The sequence below is a fragment of the Oncorhynchus mykiss genome, chromosome 6, assembly GCF_013265735.2.
Source record: "Oncorhynchus mykiss isolate Arlee chromosome 6, USDA_OmykA_1.1, whole genome shotgun sequence".
Classification (NCBI taxonomy): Eukaryota; Metazoa; Chordata; class Actinopteri; order Salmoniformes; family Salmonidae; genus Oncorhynchus; species Oncorhynchus mykiss.
In genome coordinates, this window is record NC_048570.1 from 60453532 (window position 1) to 60472393 (window position 18862).

Below are 18862 nucleotides of genomic sequence, written 5' to 3' on the forward strand. Positions count from 1 at the left end.
GACCTTCTATATGCTGTTTATTCAACTCATTTGGATTTCATGGCACATATTCAAATAACCCATTTAGACAAATGGCAAAATGAACCATCAACAGTCCGATTGTGATTCAGTGGCAATGAGGTGCATTCAGTTGGAATATTCCTGCCTTACATAAACAATAGGCCTTTTCATTTTACTAAATGAGATGGTGCTGCAGCCATGATTGAGTGGGGAAAACAATATAAACTAGCACTAACTTCAAACATCTGCTATCTGAGCAGCCATCTGATCATTTATCACTCCAGTGTTAATCTGCTAAATTGTAATTATTAGCCTACCCCCTCATGCCTTTTGCACACAATGTATATAGACTCTCTTTTTTTCTTTTTTTTCTACTATGTTATTGACTTGTTAATTGTTTACTCCATGTGTAACTCTGTGTTGTCTGTTCACACTGCTATGCTTTATCTTGGCCAGGTGGAATAAAAAATAAAAAATAAACTCCCTTTTTCAGGACCCTGTCTTTCAAAGATAATTCGTAAAAATCCAAATAACTTCACAGATCTTTATTGTAAAGGGTTTAAACACTGTTTCCCATGCTTGTTCAATGAACCATAAACAATTAATGAACATGCACCTGTGGAACGGTCATTAATTATTTATTTATTTATTTAACCTTTATTTAACCAGGTAGGCTAGTTGAGAACAAGTTCTCATTTACAACTGCGACCTGGCCAAGATAAAGCATAGCAGTGTGAACAGACAACACAGAGTTACACATGGAGTAAACAATTAACAAGTCAATAACACAGTAGAAGAAAAAAAAGAGAGTCTATATACATTGTGTGCAAAAGGCATGAGGAGGTAGGCGAACAATTACAATTTTGCAGATTAACACTGGAGTGATAAATGATCAGATGGTCATGTACAGGTAGAGTTACTGGTGTGCAAAAGAGCAGAAAAGTAAATAAATATAAACAGTATGGGGATGAGGTAGGTAAATTGGGTGGGCTATTTACCGATTAAGACACTAACTGCTTACAGACGGTAGGCAATTAAGGTCACAGTTATGAAAACGTAAGACACTAAAGAGGCCTTTCTACTGACTCTGGAAAAACACCAAAAGAAACATGCCCAGGTGTCCCTGCTCATCTGCGTGAACGTGCCTTAGGCATGCTGCAAGGAGGCATGCAGATCTGCAAGGAGGATTGCAGATGTGGCCAGGGCAATAAATTGCAATGTCCGTACTGTGAGATGCCTAAGACAGCACGACAGGGAGACAGGACGGACAGCTGATCGTCCTCACAGCGGCACACCATGTGTAACAACACCTGCACAGGATCGGTACATCCGAACATCACACCTGAGGGACAGGTACAGGACGGCAACAACAACTGCCTGAGGTTCACCAGGAACGCACAATCCCTCCATCAGCGCTCAGACTGCCCGCAATAGGCTGAGAGAGGCTGGACTGAGGGCTTGTAAGTCCTCACCAGACATCACCGGCAACGTCGCCTATGGGCACAAACCAACTGTTGCTGGACCAGACACGACTGGCAAAAAGTGCTCTTCACTGATGAGTCGAGTTTTTGTCTCACAAGGGGTGATGGTCGGATTTGCGTTTGTCGTCAAAGGAATGAGCGTTACATCGAGGCCTGTACTCTGGAGCGGGATCGATTTGTAGGAGGAGGATCTGTCATGGTCTGGGGCCGTGTGTCACAGCATCATCAGACTGAGCTTGTTGTCATTGCAGGCAATCTTAACGCTGTGGATTACAGGGACGACATCCTCCCCCCTCATGTGGTACCCTTCCTGCATGCTCATCCTGACATGACCCTCCAGCTCCTTTACAATGCCACCAGCCATACTGCTCGTTCTGACAGGAATGTCAGTGTTCTGCCATGGCCAGCGAAGAGCCCAGATCTCAATCCCATTGAGCACATCTGGGACCTGTTGGATCAGAGGGTGAGGGCTAGGGCCATTCCCCCCAAAAAAGTCCCAGAACTTGCAGGTGCCTTGGTGGAAGAGTGGGGTAACATCTCACAGCAAGAACTGGCAAATCTGGTGCAGTCCACGAGGAGGAGATGCACTGCAGTACTCAATGCAGCTGGTGGCCACACCAGATACTGACTGTTACTTTTGACCCCCCCTTTGTTCAGGGACACATTATTCAATTTCTGTTAGTAACACATGTCTGTGGAACTTGATCAGTTTATGTCTCAGTTGTTGAATCTCATGTTCATACAAATATTTACACATGTTAAGTTTGCTGAAAATAAACACAGTTGACAGTGAGAGGACGTTTATTTTTTGGCTGAGTTTAGTAAGGAAGATGTAGTATACATACCATTTAGTTGGAATCAGCAGTCTGGTAACAAAGTCCTTAGCTTCCTCTGTGACATTCTCAAATGCCTCTGAATCAAAATCCCAGTTGGCGTGAAGGATGTTGTTCATAGTCTCTGCATCGTTGTCCCCCAGGAATGGAGACAGTCCACTCAGACTATTAAAACAGGGAGATATTCTTGGTTAGTCACATTTTCATACAGTCCTTCTATACATTCACTCATTAGAAAGACAAAGCAGTCATCAAAGTCATGATGCTACAGAGAGCTCTGCCTCAATGTCCTGTTGCATGGAATGAGAGTATGGGCCAGTAAATACAAAGTTTGAGAATATGAATCTTAGACCCATACTGTACCACACTTCAACACAAAGACTGTGGGCAATGGCTATGAAGGTGCAGATGTACATGCCACGTTCCAGAGAAATTGAAACAAAACACACTCGCATGCTGATGCTTACTCTAAATAGAATAGAATAATTAAATTAGCACCATGGAGCCCTGGGTAGTGCTAGGTATTCAGGCAAGCTGGCGGCATAGTAGGACAGCCACACTTTCTTATTTTGAGCGAACCCTCCTAAATCTCCTTGGACAGCTGTCCGGTTATTAGCATTAATTGAATCGTCCGGGTCCTGAGAAAAGACAGGCGACCATTGGGATGCACACAGTTCATTCAGGGCCATGGTTGAGGCTGACAGGCAACATTGCGAGGGGGCAGCAGTGGGTATGACTTTAGTAATAGCTGAACAGTCCTAGTGTGAGTGACAAGAGACAAACGTGCGTTTACAGATGGATGGCAAGCATGTTTCCAGTGGCTAGGATACCATTGGTTGACCCTTTACAACAGATCAGGTCCTCATGTTTCCGCCAGAGGAGACTGGTGGGAGGAGTTATAGGAGGACAGGCTCATTGTAATGGCTGGAATGGAATGGAGTCAAGCATGTGGTTTCCACATGTTTGATATTGTTCCATTTATTGCATTCCAGCCATTACAATGAGCCCATCCTCCTTTAGCTCCTCCCACCAGCCTCCACTGTGTTACAAGGTATACTGATGCTGCTGCCGAGCAGAGGTGTGTGGTGAGTGTATTTGTCAAGCGGAGGTGTTTCTCTCTCTGTGTGTGTGGTAATACTCACAGCATATAAGTAATGACTCCTACACTCCACATGTCCGTTGGGAATGAGACAAAGTCGTAGTTGACCACCTCAGGAGCCAGAAATTCTGGAGTGCCAAAATTGACCTTTAGTTTCTCTCTGGGTCTATACCTGAGGGGAGACAAGCACATTTGAACAATGGGAACATAAAGATCTCACTTATTACAACAGAGCGTCATGGGTGGAGACTCGGAGTTACAGAGATGGCCTACTTTTCACCAATCTGTCTACTGGGTGACTGTTACCATGACTACCTCATTGGCTACTCAATTGAGGATGATGGAAAAAGGGAGATGTCAATAGATGAGATTTGTAGATTAAAACAGCTCTCATCACTTAATGGAGAAAATATTGAGAAACTTACTTTCTGGCCAGACCAAAGTCTATTATCTTGATCTGGTTCCCTGTGGAGTTGACACAAAGAATGTTCTCTGGCTGAGAGGAAATAAGGAGAGCATGTAAGAATCCTCACACCAGGGTGATACGTAATATAATTAAAATCCATGTCAAACTAACAAGTATTGCAATATATTCTATGTATAATATATGATTTCTACCTTGAGGTCTAAATGGAGAATGTATTGCTGATGGAGGTACTGTACCCCCTCACAGATCTGTCTCATAAACACGATGGCATCCAGCTCTGTCAGCTGGTAGTTCTCGTCAACGATCCGGTCAAACAACTCACCACCGTCCACACTGCAAAGACAGGGAGCTGGTCAGTGCCATAACAGTGATATTGTTCTACTGTGCAAGAAGCAAAAGAGGAAATTGAGTGGCCTAGAGTTTAATTCCACTAAAACAATGCTTTGTAGCCTGGAACAGTGTTTGCCGTACCCACATGAAATGCAGATAGGTGGTGCTATTTGAGTAGCAATTTCTAAATACTGACTTCATGAGTATAATGACTTACTACTCCATAATAAGCGTAAGGTTTGTCCGTGACTCAAAGGCATCATAAAGCTGAATCAGGTTCACATGGTTAAGTTGGTTCATCACCCCTATTTCATTCTTCACTTCATCCTGTGTTGCCCAGTGGGAGGAAGGAGAGAGAGAGAATAAGGAAATAAGAGAAGAGAGAGCAGGAAGTCACTCAACCTCAGCAAAATGAAAATCACAATCTATCACATTTCATGATTTTAGAAGAAAATAAATCTAACCACTCTGGAGGGTGCTTATGCCCATATCAATTGTATGTATATGGCACTATACCTTAAACACTGAACATTGAACAATGTATTATGCAGACCTGGGTTCAAATCAATGATGAATATATATCTACCCTGGATTGCTGATGCTATGTATTGGCCAGTGAGAGGCTTTGAAGCCACCGGTCAGCCATATTGGCACAGTCCTCCATAGGAATGAATGGAATTCTACAGTATTTCAATTAAATGTTCAAGGTCAAAATGACATGTATTTAAGTATTTTTGTTGTTGTAGTGGGAACAGTGACATTAGTAATCTACATTTTTTGACTGTAATTTTAAAGTAAACATGAAGGTGTCTGTAATAAAATAAATGTGGCAAAATGAACATAGACATTAATAAATGCATGTCTATAGCTTCCAAAATATTTTTTACAATGGTGGGGGAGTGCTAAAACGGAGGCTTGGTGACTTCAACACACCACCCCCTATCAGTCATCTAATAATGTGGCCCCAATCAACTACTTATAAATAGCCTACTATTTAAAAGTATTTTCAAATACATAATTTCAAATTCCTAACCGACCTGGGTTAAATGCATGGGAGTGTATTTGAGTCAGTGTATTTTACTGTTTTCAAATACATGCCAATACATTCCAAGCTTATTTCCAAATACATTCCAATATTCAAATACTTGTCTCTTACAGTAAAAAATATATATTTGATATTATTTGAAATACCCTAAAACACTACTTGAACCCTGGTATTATTCCACTAAGAAACAAATGAAAATTGGATGTTTCTGATATGTATGAGTACATAAGAGCAATTTGCCATGGAAATCCCGTAATTATCTCTGAACAAAATGAGTACATGACATACAGTGCCTTGCGAAAGTATTCGGCCCCCTTGAACTTTGCGACCTTTTGCCACATTTCAGGCTTCAAACATAAAGATATAAAACTGTATTTTTTTGTGAAGAATCAACAACAAGTGGGACACAATCATGAAGTGGAACGACATTTATTGGATATTTCAAACTTTTTTAACAAATCAAAAACTGAAAAATTGGGCTTGCAAAATTATTCAGCCCCTTTACTTTCAGTGCAGCAAACTCTACAGAAGTTCAGTGAGGATCTCTGAATGATCCAACGTTGACCTAAATGACTAATGATGATAAATACAATCCACCTGTGTGTAATCAAGTCTCCGTATAAATGCACCTGCACTGTGGTAGTCTCAGAGGTCCGTTAAAAGCGCAGAGAGCATCATGAAGAACAAGGAACACACCAGGCAGGTCCGAGATACTGTTGTGAAGAAGTTTAAAGCCGGATTTGGATACAAAAATATTTCCCAAGCTTTAAACATCCCAAGGAGCACTGTGCAAGCGATAAGATTGAAATGGAAGGAGTATCAGACCACTGCAAATCTACCAAGACCTGGCCGTCCCTCTAAACTTTCAGCTCATACAAGGAGAAGACTGATCAGAGATGCAGCCAAGAGGCCCATGATCACTCTGGATGAACTGCAGAGATCTACAGCTGAGGTGGGAGACTCTGTCCATAGGACAACAATCAGTCGTATATTGCACAAATCTGGCCTTTATGGAAGAGTGGCAAGAAGAAAGCCATTTCTTAAAGATATCCATAAAAAGTGTTGTTTAAAGTTTGCCACAAGCCACCTGGGAGACACACCAAACATGTGGAAGAAGGTGCTCTGGTCAGATGAAACCAAAATTGAACTTTTTGGCAACAATGCAAAACGTTATGTTTGGCGTAAAAGCAACACAGCTCATCACCCTGAACACACCATCCCCACTGTCAAACATGGTGGTGGCAGCATCATGGTTTGGGCCTGCTTTTCTTCAGCAGGGACAGGGAAGATGGTTAAAATTGATGGGAAGATGGATGGAGCCAAATACAGGACCATTCTGGAAGAAAACCTGATGGAGTCTGCAAAAGACCTGAGACTGGGATGGAGATTTGTCTTCCAACAAGACAATGATCCAAAACATAAAGCAAAATCTACAATGGAATGGTTCAAAAATAAACATATCCAGGTGTTAGAATGGCCAAGTCAAAGTCCAGACCTGAATCCAATCGAGAATCTGTGGAAAGAACTGAAAACTGCTGTTCACAAATGCTCTCCATCCAACCTCACTGAGCTCGAGCTGTTTTGCAAGGAGGAATGGGAAAAAATGTCAGTCTCTCGATGTGCAAAACTGATAGAGACATACCCCAAGCGACTTACAGCTGTAATCGCAGCAAAAGGTGGCGCTACAAAGTATTAACTTAAGGGGGCTGAATAATTTTGCACGCCCAATTTTTCAGTTTTTGATTTGTTAAAAAGTTTGAAATATCCAATAAATGTCGTTCCACTTCATGATTGTGTCCCACTTGTTGTTGATTCTTCACAAAAAAATACAGTTTTATATCTATATGTTTGAAGCCTGAAATGTGGCAAAAGGTCGCAGTTCAAGGGGGCCGAATACTTTCGCAAGGCACTGTATTGGACATAAGAAACATCGTGCTTTGCTCAGTGTATGGTTGAGTGTCTCAGAGTTTTTGATTGATTAAAAATACATTATTAATCACAAATTCAATACCAGCTTTCTGTTGTACTCATTCAATGTGTCAATAAAGGCAAGGTCAGAAGAAAGTTAGAAAATTAGAAAATTAAAGTTAGAAAATTAAGTTAGAAAATTAAAACAGCGCTTATAAAGAGTGTGGTGAATAGTAGGTGCAATTCGAGTCACATGTTTGAAGGCGAAGGATGTGAAATTAATCTCGATGGGATCCGTGGTGGATTTTGGTTAAGAGAAGAGACACAGGTGCATGCTGTATGTACATATGTGCTCTTTAAAAGTGCAATATGCAGAAATCAATCCCCCATTTCCTGGTTGCTAAAATTGTAATAGTTCGCCTACTTTCAGTTTATGTGACAAAACAAGCAATGCATAGTGTACAATCATTGTACCATCTAAACTGCTGTGAATTATATTTTCAATAACCAAAAATATTGTATTTTCAGCTGTTTGAAGCTGTTTTAGAGCCAAAAATTAAAAGACACAAAAATGAAACTTATGAACGGGAAGTACAGAAATAGCGCGCATAAAACAGTTCTACCGCTTCTTATGCCAGGTGGACACTACATGACTTTCAAAATCCAAAATCCAAACATCGCTGAACCTCTCACATTAAACAACTGTCTTTCCTGTGTTTATTTGTCTTGCTTGTGCACACTAATCGATCTGGCACATATGGTGTGTCACACACTACAAGATTCTTCACTTGGTTATGAGGATTCTCCATACCACCACGCTGTCTCGTGAAAACAATGACAGGATGATGTGATTCGATTGTTAACATAGCTAGAATGAGCTGTGGCTCAAAGCAGCCTCAGAAAAGCTTTCAGGCAGACATTCACGCTTGCCATACAGAGCTGACATTTGTAGCCAACATTTTGAAATTAATAACATTGCTTCTGAACTTCATAGCTGTAACGATTTTACACTTTAGCTTTGGTCAAAGGCAAGTACAAATGCATTCACCCTGCGTCCCACTGCTGGCTTGTCTCTGAAGCTAAGCAGGGTCGGTCCTGTTCGGTCCTTGGATGGAATACCAGATGCTGCTGAAGTGGTGTTGGAGGGCCAGTAGGAGGCAGTCTTTCCTCTGGTCTAAAAAAAAATCCCCAGGGCAGTGATTGGGGACATTGCCCTTTGTAGGGTGCCATCTTTTGTATGGGATGTTAAATGGGTGTCCTGACTCTCTGTGGTCACTAAAGATCCCATTGCACTTGTTGTAAGAGTAGGGGTGTTAACCCTGGTGTCCTGGCTAAATTCCCAATCTGGCCCTCATACTATCATGTCCACCTAATCATCCCCAGCTTCCAATTGGCTCATTCATTCCCCTGTAACTATTCTTGAGTTTTTTGCTGTAAATGAGAATGTGTTCTCAGTCAACTTACCTGGTAAAATAAGGGATAATACATAAAACACTAGTAGTAGTCATGGCTCCTGCAGGAGAGTACACTTTCTGGGTGATGTGATACTACGTCATCTCACTGGCTTCTTCTCTGGTGAGCGCTCATTGGCTACTGTTGATCACCGTTCACAAAATTTTTTGTTGCACTTCTCACACCACAAAAGTATTGCAGATTTTGCGCCGATAAAATCAAACCCGTTTGAAAATATTGGGACTTCTGGGACTGCTCAACGGCGAGATCGGTAGCCCTCAGATTGTTTCTCTGACCCGCTCACATTAAATGAGAGTCTGTGACGGCCGCATGCCCGAGTAGGCAAACGACATTGGGATTTTGTCTTGTTTGGGATAGCTAAATTGGTGTGAAAATTGTGTACTGTAGACCCGGCTTGATGTCAATGAAAATAACAGATCAATAATTCAGATTTCTATGTGAATATGGTCAGTTCACCCCAAAAGTTAGATATTGCGACTTTAATTTCATTGCAGAGTATTTTTTTAAAATTTTGAGATAGAGAGAGCTTGTGTGTGTGTGTGTGTGTGTGTGTGTGTATGTGTGACTAGCTCTTTAATCTGCGGCTAGAGAATTACTCACATTGAACCTCATAAATAAACTTAGAGAGAGGTCAGGGTGGGTGTGTAAGGTTGGAGTCAGAGAGAGGAGGGGTACAAAGACCACAGGTCTGTTGTTGTATATCCACTTACTCTCTCCCTCATTCCCTTTACTTTGATCAACTTCGCAGCGAGGATTAGGCCCGATGACAGTTCTGCGCACTTATGGACCTGCCCAAAACGTCCCCTGTGGAAACAAGGACACTTATGAGTGCATAGATACTTTACATACACTACCGTTCAAAAGCTTTTTTTCTTATTTTTTTGTCCATTAAAATAACATCAAATTGATAAGAAATACAGTGTAGACATTGTTAATGTTGTAAATGACTATTGTAGCTGGAAATGGCAGATTTTTTATGGAATATCTACATAGGCGTACAGAGGCCCATTATCAGCAACCATCACTCCTGTGTTCCAATAGCACGTTGTGTTAGCTAATCTTAGTTTATCATTTTAAAAGGCTAATTGATCAGAAAACCCTTTTGCAATTATGTTAGCACAGCTGAAAACTGTTGTTCTGATTAAAGAAGCAATAGTACACAGCATTGTATGAGATCTTCAGTTTCTTGGCAATTTCTCGCATGGAATAGCCTTCATTTCTCAGAACAAGAATAGACTGACGAGTTTCAGAAGAAAGTTCTTTGTTTCTGGACATTTTGAGCCTGTAATCGAACCCACAAATGCTGATACAAATCCAGATACTCAACTTGTCTAAAGAAGGCCAGTTTTATTGCTTCTTTAATCAGCTCAACAGTTTTCAGCTGTGCTAACATAATTGCAAAGGGGTTTTCTAATGATCAATTAGTCTTATAAAACGATAAACTTAGATTAGCTAACACAACGTGCCATTAGAACACAGGAGTTGCTGATAATGGGCCTCTGTACTCCTACGTAGATATTCCATAAAAGCATCTGCCGTTTCCAGCTACAATAGTCATTTACATAATTAACTATGTCTACACTGTATTTCTTATCAATTTGATGTTATTTTAATGGGGGGAAAAAAAAGTTGCTTTTCTTTCAAAAACAAAGACATTTCTAAGTGACCCCAAACTTTTGAACGGTAGTGTACATGTGAAAGAAACAGGTGTCAACGCGAATATTTGTTCATAGACATTTATGAACATACATCCTAGCCGCGCAAGCACAGACTCAACGTTGTATTCTCAGAATCCGTGCTTCAGGTTATGTAGAACCTTTAAAATGCTAGAACTCAAGGCTACATACACCCCGACAAAGGCACCAAAGAGCACAGCACAGACCCACAAGCAGTCAATCTTGAGGGGTATCCTTTGCGATAACCTCAGTTAGGGCTTTGCAGACATTCAAGGACCTGTTTTACTCCTCTGGTTTCATTGGAGGTATATCATCATCCGCCACACATGGAGAGTTTACTAAGCCAACTTTTTTATGTAGCGAGAGAGCGCCTCTACTCTACATGGACCATGGAGATTTTAAAAGCCCCTATGCAAATGGACACTCAACACCTGCCCAAAATAATACCCTGTCCATGACAAGCATAAAATAAGCCCGTGCTTATTTGCAGACTCTGTGGGGGATTAGCCATGTCTGCGTTGCCAGTTGTTCAGATCTGCTGCTGCTACGTACTATCTCTCCTTGATTTGCCCATCGCCTTGTATCATGCTATACTGCACAGTCTGTCAGTCTGCTAGCCCTGTTTATCTGCTAATGCTGCACCTGGTTACCACTGCTGCAGCAAGCTGCTCCTCTTGTGTTTTCTACATCGTTGCTGTCAGTCAACATCATTGGGTAGATGCCAACCTGACAGTCTATTTATAGGAGTAGAATAACAGTTGGTAACCCTCACTTACAGTAAGTATGTTGTGTTTGGGGGGGGGGGGGGGGGGGGGGGGTAACAATAATGGGAATAATATATGCAACACCACAGTCTGTGTGTACGGTAAACACATTCTCGTTGCCTTTAAGATTTAGGACTCACCCTCCAAGAACCGCGTTAGGCTTTACAGCGTAATAAGAGCCCATCGGGACTTGCTTGGCACTCACAATGCGGTGCTCAAAGGGAGCGGGCAAGGGTGGGCAGTCATCTGGAAGAGAAGAGCACCAGAGCATGATTTATTATATGCTTGGTGGTATGGGTAATGATCTGTGGACTTATTGGAAGATTGACAGACCACGAGGAGCATATTTCATACTGCATTTCACTCAGTAACATAGCGCTGTGAAATCCATATTGTGATGAAAATGACATTGATATTGCACTTCTTACCTATGACCAATAGTTGTGCATCCAGGCCTGCCGCCTGTGCAGCTGCTGTAGGGTTTGTAACAACTAAAGAGGGAGTTGGCTGAGGGATAACTGGTTTTGCAGAGTATTTCACTGCCTCAGACTCTGGTTGAGGTGGAACAGGTTTGTGCTGCTCTGTGGCTGCCACCGGCTCAGGCTGGACCTGAGGGACAATCGTTGCGGACTCTGGTTTGGTGACCACATCCAGTGGGCTTGTTAGCGCACTGCTGCACGGGGTTGGTGGTGTTACAATGATAACAGGTTCCTGAGGACTGACTGCAGCCTTTGTAAAGTCCTCTTCAGGGAGGGGGTCATCCTTGGAAGGAAGAGAAACACTTTCAGGGGCTTGCTCCAGCGGTTGCTCCTCAGTGGTGGAGATAGGTGGCTGTGATACAGTGGGCCCTGGACCTTTTGGAACCTCGGTCTCCTTGACTTTGATGTACTGACTGTCTAACTCACTGCTCACCGAAATCATGGTCACATCAGGAGTCCTAGCAACACAGTAACATTACAAAACAGTCAACGTTTGAACAATGCATAGACCTACACTTTTTCTTCATTAATGAAACAGAATATACATGTAACTAATGAAACCAACGTGACAGCAATATATTAGATTGCATTTTAGATTAGGGTGTGTTTATCAATCACATGTACAGGGACGCATATGTAATTGCTGGGTACAGTGAAAATATTATGCTCCGGGCACCAAAAGCGCAGGTCGAAATATAGATAGCCTATTTTATTTATTTTATTTTTTTATTTTACCTTTATTTAACTAGGCAAGTCAGTTAAGAACAAATTCTTATTTTCAAGGAACAGTGGGTTAACTGTCTGTTCAGGGGCAGAACGACAGATTTGTACCTTGTCAGCTCGGGGATTTGAACTTGCAACCTTGCGGTTACTAGTCCAATGCTCTAACCACTAGGCTACCCCCTATCACTCATATTGTTACTATGAGTAGTGAGATACTGATTCTCAGTAACCCCCATTCAAGTACCCCCCATTCTTGGAATGCCACTTAGAGTAGGCATGTAAAAATTGGCAACAACAGAAGGACCCTTTGATGTTCTTTATCCCCTTTAGCATGTGCCTCGTGTTTCTCACCCTACTCCGAGTGAGAGCCCACTGCCACTTGAAACCCTTTCATTAGAGACATGAAAAGGCAGCAGTGGGTTTTAGCTTGAGGATCATTTATTAAATCCCCCCTGTGCTTTCACATTTCTAGCTGAAAGTGTACGTCAGTGATTGCAGGTGCTTTGTTAGATCTCTTTGATGACAATTGATGTCAACTCAACAGATCCACCTGTCACGCTTTTCATAACCCTGTTGGGAGTAATGGTACGGCTATTTGTTGACAGCAAAAGAAAAGCACTTAATAACAAGAGAGATTGCACTTTGGATAACTGGCATTTTCTATTGGTTAAGAATCAGTGACAGCCTACCTCCTCAGCTCAGAGAGCACTTCGATGGTGACCTCCACCTGAGCTACGACCACATCAGGGGCAAAGGTCTGGACTCTGGTGGGCTCTCTGCTCTTTAAGGTGACCTCTTTTGGCTTGCGAGAGCCTTTACTACCCCAATCACTATTGGTAGATGGGAATATGGCCTCGTCGACTGCAGGGCCATCTGTGAGAGCTTCGGATAACCTGCAGGGACCAGGCTCAGGAGGAGTTGGGACTTCCACTCCATGGTCTGCGGCCTTCGCTTCCTTTACAGGGAGCTCTACCACCTTCTGGTCACCTGTGGGAGAACAGCAGCATATTTAACAAAAGGAATTAGCTCAAGTAATCACTCATTTGCTTATGGAATCCCCATCCACTCACATTAACTTTGCAGAAAATATCCAGGCAGTTGTCAGTAACTGGTCAACATTGACTGAAAGCACCTTAAAAGGCATTTGATGTAAGGAATGGGATATACATTACCAGTCAAAAGTTTGGACACACCTACTAATTCAAGGGTTTCTCTTTATTTGTACTATTTTCTACCATTGTAGAACAATAGTGAAGACATCAACAGTATGAAATAACACATGTGGAATCATGTAGTAACCAAAAGAAAAGTGTTAAACAAATCAAAATATACTTGAGATTCTTCAAAGTAGCCACCCTTAGCCTTGATGACAGCTTTGCACACACTGTACAAATAATGTTTGATTGATTAATTGATCCAGGCTGTATTACAACTGGACATGATTGGGAGTCCCAGAGGGCGGCGCACAATTGGTCAGCGTTGTCCGGGTTTGGCCGGTGTAGGCCGTCATTGTAAATAAGAATATGTTCTTAACTGACTTGAGTAGTTAAATAAAGGTTACATTTGAAAAAATTAAATTAAATAGAAAAACATTAACTGAAAAATATGCATCAATGCCAACAGATAACACAGAGACAAGTCCAGCTTACCTGTGGCGATTTGTAAGCCCTCTTCCTGGACCTGAGTCCCCTGGTCGCAAAGAGTGACTTTAGGCTTTACTCTGCTATCTTCTGATTTTGTTTTCTGAGGGAAGAGAACATATTTCATATATATTGTTGCTTACTACTCCATCCCAATCAGGTTTAACAATCATTCTCCCACCAGTGTGGTATCGTTTGAACAAGATAAACCACATATAGCAAACAGAATAAATAAAAAAGTTAAAAGCTGAAATATCTAAATGTTTGTTCACATTCACTCATCGCCACATTGCCAATACATCAGGCATGGAGTATGATTGAGGCATGGTCTTTTTTAGTATTAATGCTGAACTGGTATGGCATATTTGAAATGACAACACATAACTGATAACAGATGCCTACTGGGCCGACTCAGCTGGACTCTGTTATTAGTTTACACTAAGCCATGAGTAACTGGGAGATAGATGCCAGCAGTGGATATGGCCTGGAAGTACACCGCAGGGTCATAGCATGGGAGGGCAAGAAGCAATGTTGTTGTGATCTGTGTTCGCACGGCATACCTTACTGGCTCTCATTATAGAGTCCATCTGTCTGCCTAACACTAAATGAAACTGCACTATCTCCACTAGAGGTGGACCGATTAATCAGAATGGCCGATTAATTATGGCTGAGTTCAAGTTTTCATGACAATCGGTAATCAGCATTTTTGGACACCGATTGTGGCCGATTACATTGTACTCCGCGAGAAGCCTGCGTGGCAGGCTGACTACCTGTTACGCGAGTGCAGCAAGAAGCCAAGGTAAGTTGCTAGCTAGCATTACATTTATCTTATAAAAAACAATCAATCTTAACACAATCACTAATTAACTACACATGTTTGATGATATTACTAGTTTATCTAGCTTGTCTTGCGTTGCATATAATCGATGCGGTGCCTGTTCAATTCTCATCGAATCACAGCCTACTTTGCCAAACGAGTGATGATTTAACAAGCGCATTCGCGAAAAAAGCACTGTCGTTGCACCAATGTGTACCTAACCATAAACATCAATGCCTTTCTTTAAAATCAATACACAAGTATATATTTTAAACCTGCATATTTAGTTAATATTGCCAGCTAACATGAATTTCTTTTTAACTAGGGAAATTGCGTCACTTATCTTGCGTTCCGTGCAAGCAGTCAGGGTATATGCAGCAGTTTGGGCTGCCTGGCTTGTTGCGAAGTGTGTGAAGACCATTTCTTCCTAACAAAGACCGTAATTATTTTGCCAGAATTGTACATAATTATGACATAACATTGAATATATATAATATATATTTAGACTTAGGGATGCCACCCGTTAGATAAAATACAGAAAGGTTCCGTATTTCACTGAAATAATAAACGTTTTGTTTTCAAAATGATAGTTTCCGGATTTGACCATATTATTTCTGTGTGTTATTATGTTATAATTAAGTTTATGATTTGATATAGCAGTTTGCCAGCAGCTCTTCGCTGTGCTTCAAGCATTGACCTGTTTATGACTTCAAGCCTATCAACTCCCGAGATTAGGCTGGTGTAACCATATGAAATGGCTAGCTAGTTAGCGGGGTACGCACTAATAGCGTTTCAATCGGTGACATCACTCGCTCTGAGACCTTGAAGTAGTTGTTCCCCTTGCTCGGCAAGGGCCCCTGCTTTTGTGGAGCGATGAGTAACGATGCTTCGAGGGTGGCTGTTGTCGATGTGTTCCTGGTTCGAGCCCAGGTAGGGGCGAGGAGAGGGACGGACGCTATACTGTTACACTTGCAATACTATGGTGCTTATAAGAACATCCAATAGTCAAAAGGTTAATGAAATACAAATGGTATAGAGATAAATAGTCCTATAATTACTATAACCTAAAATTTCTTACCTGGGAATATTGAAGACTCCTGTTAAAAGGAACCACCAGCTTTCATATGTTCTCATGTTCTGAGCAAGGAACTTAAACGTTAGGTTTTTTACATTTTACATGGCACATATTCCACTTTTACTTTCTTCTCCAACACTTTGTTTTTGCATATTTTAATCAAAGTGAACATGTTTCATTATTTATTTGAGGCTATATTGATTTTATTTTTGTATTATGTTAAGTTAAAATAAAAGTGTTCATTCAGTATTGTTGTAATTGTCATTATTACAAATTTAAAAATGAATCGGCCGATTAATCGGCATCGGCTTTTTTTGGTCCTCCAGAAATCGGTATCGGCGTTGAAAAATCATAATCGGTCGACCTCTAGTCTCCACCCCAAAAAGATCTACATTTCAATCTATTAGTCAAATTTATTTTATAAAGCCCTTTATACATCAGCAGTCACAATGTTTGTTTTTTTTAAATTTTTTACAGCTACCGAGCCTCAAACCCTTAAGAGCAAGCAATGCTGAGGCAGAAGCACAGTGCTTAGTAGCCCTTGATCCTGACTCTCAGTTCCATTACATTACACATAAGTCATTGGACGAAGGGGTCTTCTGTAGGGGGGATTTTTTTTTTTGTTGATCAGCAACCTTATCTTTCATATAATAATTTTTAAAAAACAAAAGTCAAATTTGTACACACCTTTATAGCGTTAGGGTTCCAACTAATCCATATTATGTTACAGTGCTTGTTTTTACGGAAAACAGACGGTAGAGAGAGTGGACTACCTGTGCTAATTAGCTATCTGCATCTTCAAACAGCTGTGTGTAACCAGAAGACAGATGCCACAAAAAACGTTGGCTGCAGCAGTGTTAAAACAGTGAGTGTGTGTATTTTGAAGTGATGTGACAGTAGAGGATTTATATTTCTAGAACTTTACCAAAGTGGACACTCGATTAACATTTAGATGGAGTACTGTATTTGTCTGTTTTGGCTTCCACAGCCAATTCACCTTTTAAACAGAACGTGTAAAGTCCTTGGACTAAGGACTCCAAGGAGTCCAATGTAGGGCTTTAAGAGTACTTGTGTGGCCATTAAGGCCATATTGTTTTACAAGGCGTATATTGGTGCTATATCTGAGTGTTTAACACCTTTTCTGTCTTCGGAGTTGGTCATTTTGGGGGATTTGAATCTGGATTGGCTATCCCTGGCCTCAGATCAATTTAAGAACATATAGTGCATTGGTTTTAAACTCACTCAATTGACCTCAAAACCCACATGGCTAAATGTGAAAAACCCTGTTAACTCCTCCTTGATTGATTTAATTCTTACTGAACCGCATAAATGTTTGTCGAGCGGGTTATTTACATATGATATCAGTGGTCATTGTCCCATAGTATGTATTAGAGATACGAAACAGCAAAATACTAATATTATGAACATAACTTTTTTTTAATGTTTCTCCTCAATGGTTTTTACATGACATGTTCTACTCTGATTCAGCCACTGTATCCTGTATTCCTAACCCTGAGTTGGCTCTAGAATATTTATTCCTCTGGCAGATAAACAAGCCCCTATTAAACAATTCAAAGATAGCTCAGAAGAAAACCAAGAGTTAGATCTATCTAAGCTCATTCAGGTGAGAAATCAGGCCTGGGTCAAAGCAAGTTAAACTGACTCTGTAGTGGATTGGCAATCTTTCAGACAATTAAGAAACAGATACTATCTCGATTAAGAAAGCTAAGTCAACCTACTTCCTAAGCGTTGACCCTGCTGGTGATCCTTCAAACATTTTGGAAAACAGTAAATGCACTGAAGCATACAATTCCTCTTCACCCCTGCCTAAACAAGTTCTGTCTGACTCTGGCACCATATCTGAGAAGAATGGGATAAGTGATGCTTTTTAGTTTTATTTGAGAGAATTGGTGGTTTAACTGACCCTGGTCAGTCAATCAACTGCGCTTCCCTTTGCCAGCCTCTAGCTGACTGGACAGTTAACCCGTCAAATTCTAGTGCATCTCTGTTTTCATCTGAACAATTTACTATCTGTGGTGTGATAGATGCCTTGTTTAAGATTGATGTAAAACAAATCCACTGAGGCTGATGTGCTTGATCCATTTTTTGCTGCAGCTCTCTGCCCTCCTGAATAATTAACCCATATTTTTACCTGCCTGTTATATCTGGTACTATCCCCAAGGTTTGAAAGGCGGCCCATGTACTCCCCCTTCCCAAAGGTGGAGACGCTTGTGACCTAAATAATTAAAATCGCCCTATTTCTAAACTTTCTTGCCTAGCTAAACTATTAGAATCCTTAATTCTCAGCTAAGATCTTTCTTATCTTTGAAATGCATTCTAAATGTACATCAGTCAGTGCTATAACCTGGTCTAAAAACTATCTCTGCTGCAACCCTAGTTATAAATGTGGTTAACTGTATGGTTAAAAGGCAACATTGTGCTGCCCTCTTCATTGACCTGTCAAAGGCGTTTGATACTGTTGATCACTCACTGCTAATTCAAAGGCTTTCCTCAATTGGCCTAGACCAGGCTGCACGTAACTGGTTAATAAATTACTTGACAGATAGAACTTAATGGGTATCTACTGATGGTGTTAAATCAGGTTTCCTGGATATTACAAAAAGGTGTCCCACAGGGTTCTGGGCACTATATTGTTTACATTAACAATATTGATTTGTCTGTAAAAAAAAAAAAAAAATTGCAACCTGCACTTGTATGCCGATGATACTGTTGTGTATGCTTCTCTACCAACTGAGCCACACAGGAGGATGGATGTTTTCTTGAGTGATGATTTTAAGCATATGCACTTTTGATGGTGTCCATATTGATCGTGTTCCTGCTTACAAATATCTGGGCATCTGGATAGAGGAAAAGCTGTCTTTTAAAAAACTGTGATGAGTTAGTTAAGAAGCTGAGAATAAAAATTGACTTCTTCTATAGAAATAGGTCCTGGCTCTGGCTAAATAGTAGAAAGCAGATTATTCAGTCGACGTTGCTATCGGTCCTCGACTAGGGCGACATCATCTATATGAACGCAGCTGCCACTTCATTAAAGCCACTAGATGCAGTTTATCATTACAGGCAACAGTTTA

The 18862-nt window shown here is 41.0% G+C and overlaps 1 protein-coding gene across 3 annotated transcripts in view; it reads right to left on the minus strand.

Annotated features, from left to right (window-relative positions):
• LOC110526266 (myosin light chain kinase 3) overlaps positions 1-18862 on the minus strand; it is a 42089-nt gene that overhangs the window by 2101 nt on the left and 21126 nt on the right. For 2 of the 3 annotated variants that reach the window (XM_021607078.2, XM_021607075.2), the window contains exons 2-11: positions 13888-13981; positions 12928-13225; positions 11465-11973; positions 11177-11282; positions 9307-9400; positions 4388-4497; positions 4032-4173; positions 3839-3909; positions 3457-3585; positions 2327-2479 (exon numbers count right to left, since the gene is read on the minus strand). In XM_021607078.2, the coding sequence (XP_021462753.2) occupies positions 2327-2479; positions 3457-3585; positions 3839-3909; positions 4032-4173; positions 4388-4497; positions 9307-9400; positions 11177-11282; positions 11465-11973; positions 12928-13225; positions 13888-13981 (1706 nt within the window). The remainder of the gene's footprint in view (positions 1-2326; positions 2480-3456; positions 3586-3838; positions 3910-4031; positions 4174-4387; positions 4498-9306; positions 9401-11176; positions 11283-11464; positions 11974-12927; positions 13226-13887; positions 13982-18862) is intronic. The other variant, XM_021607076.2, reaches the window with a different exon arrangement.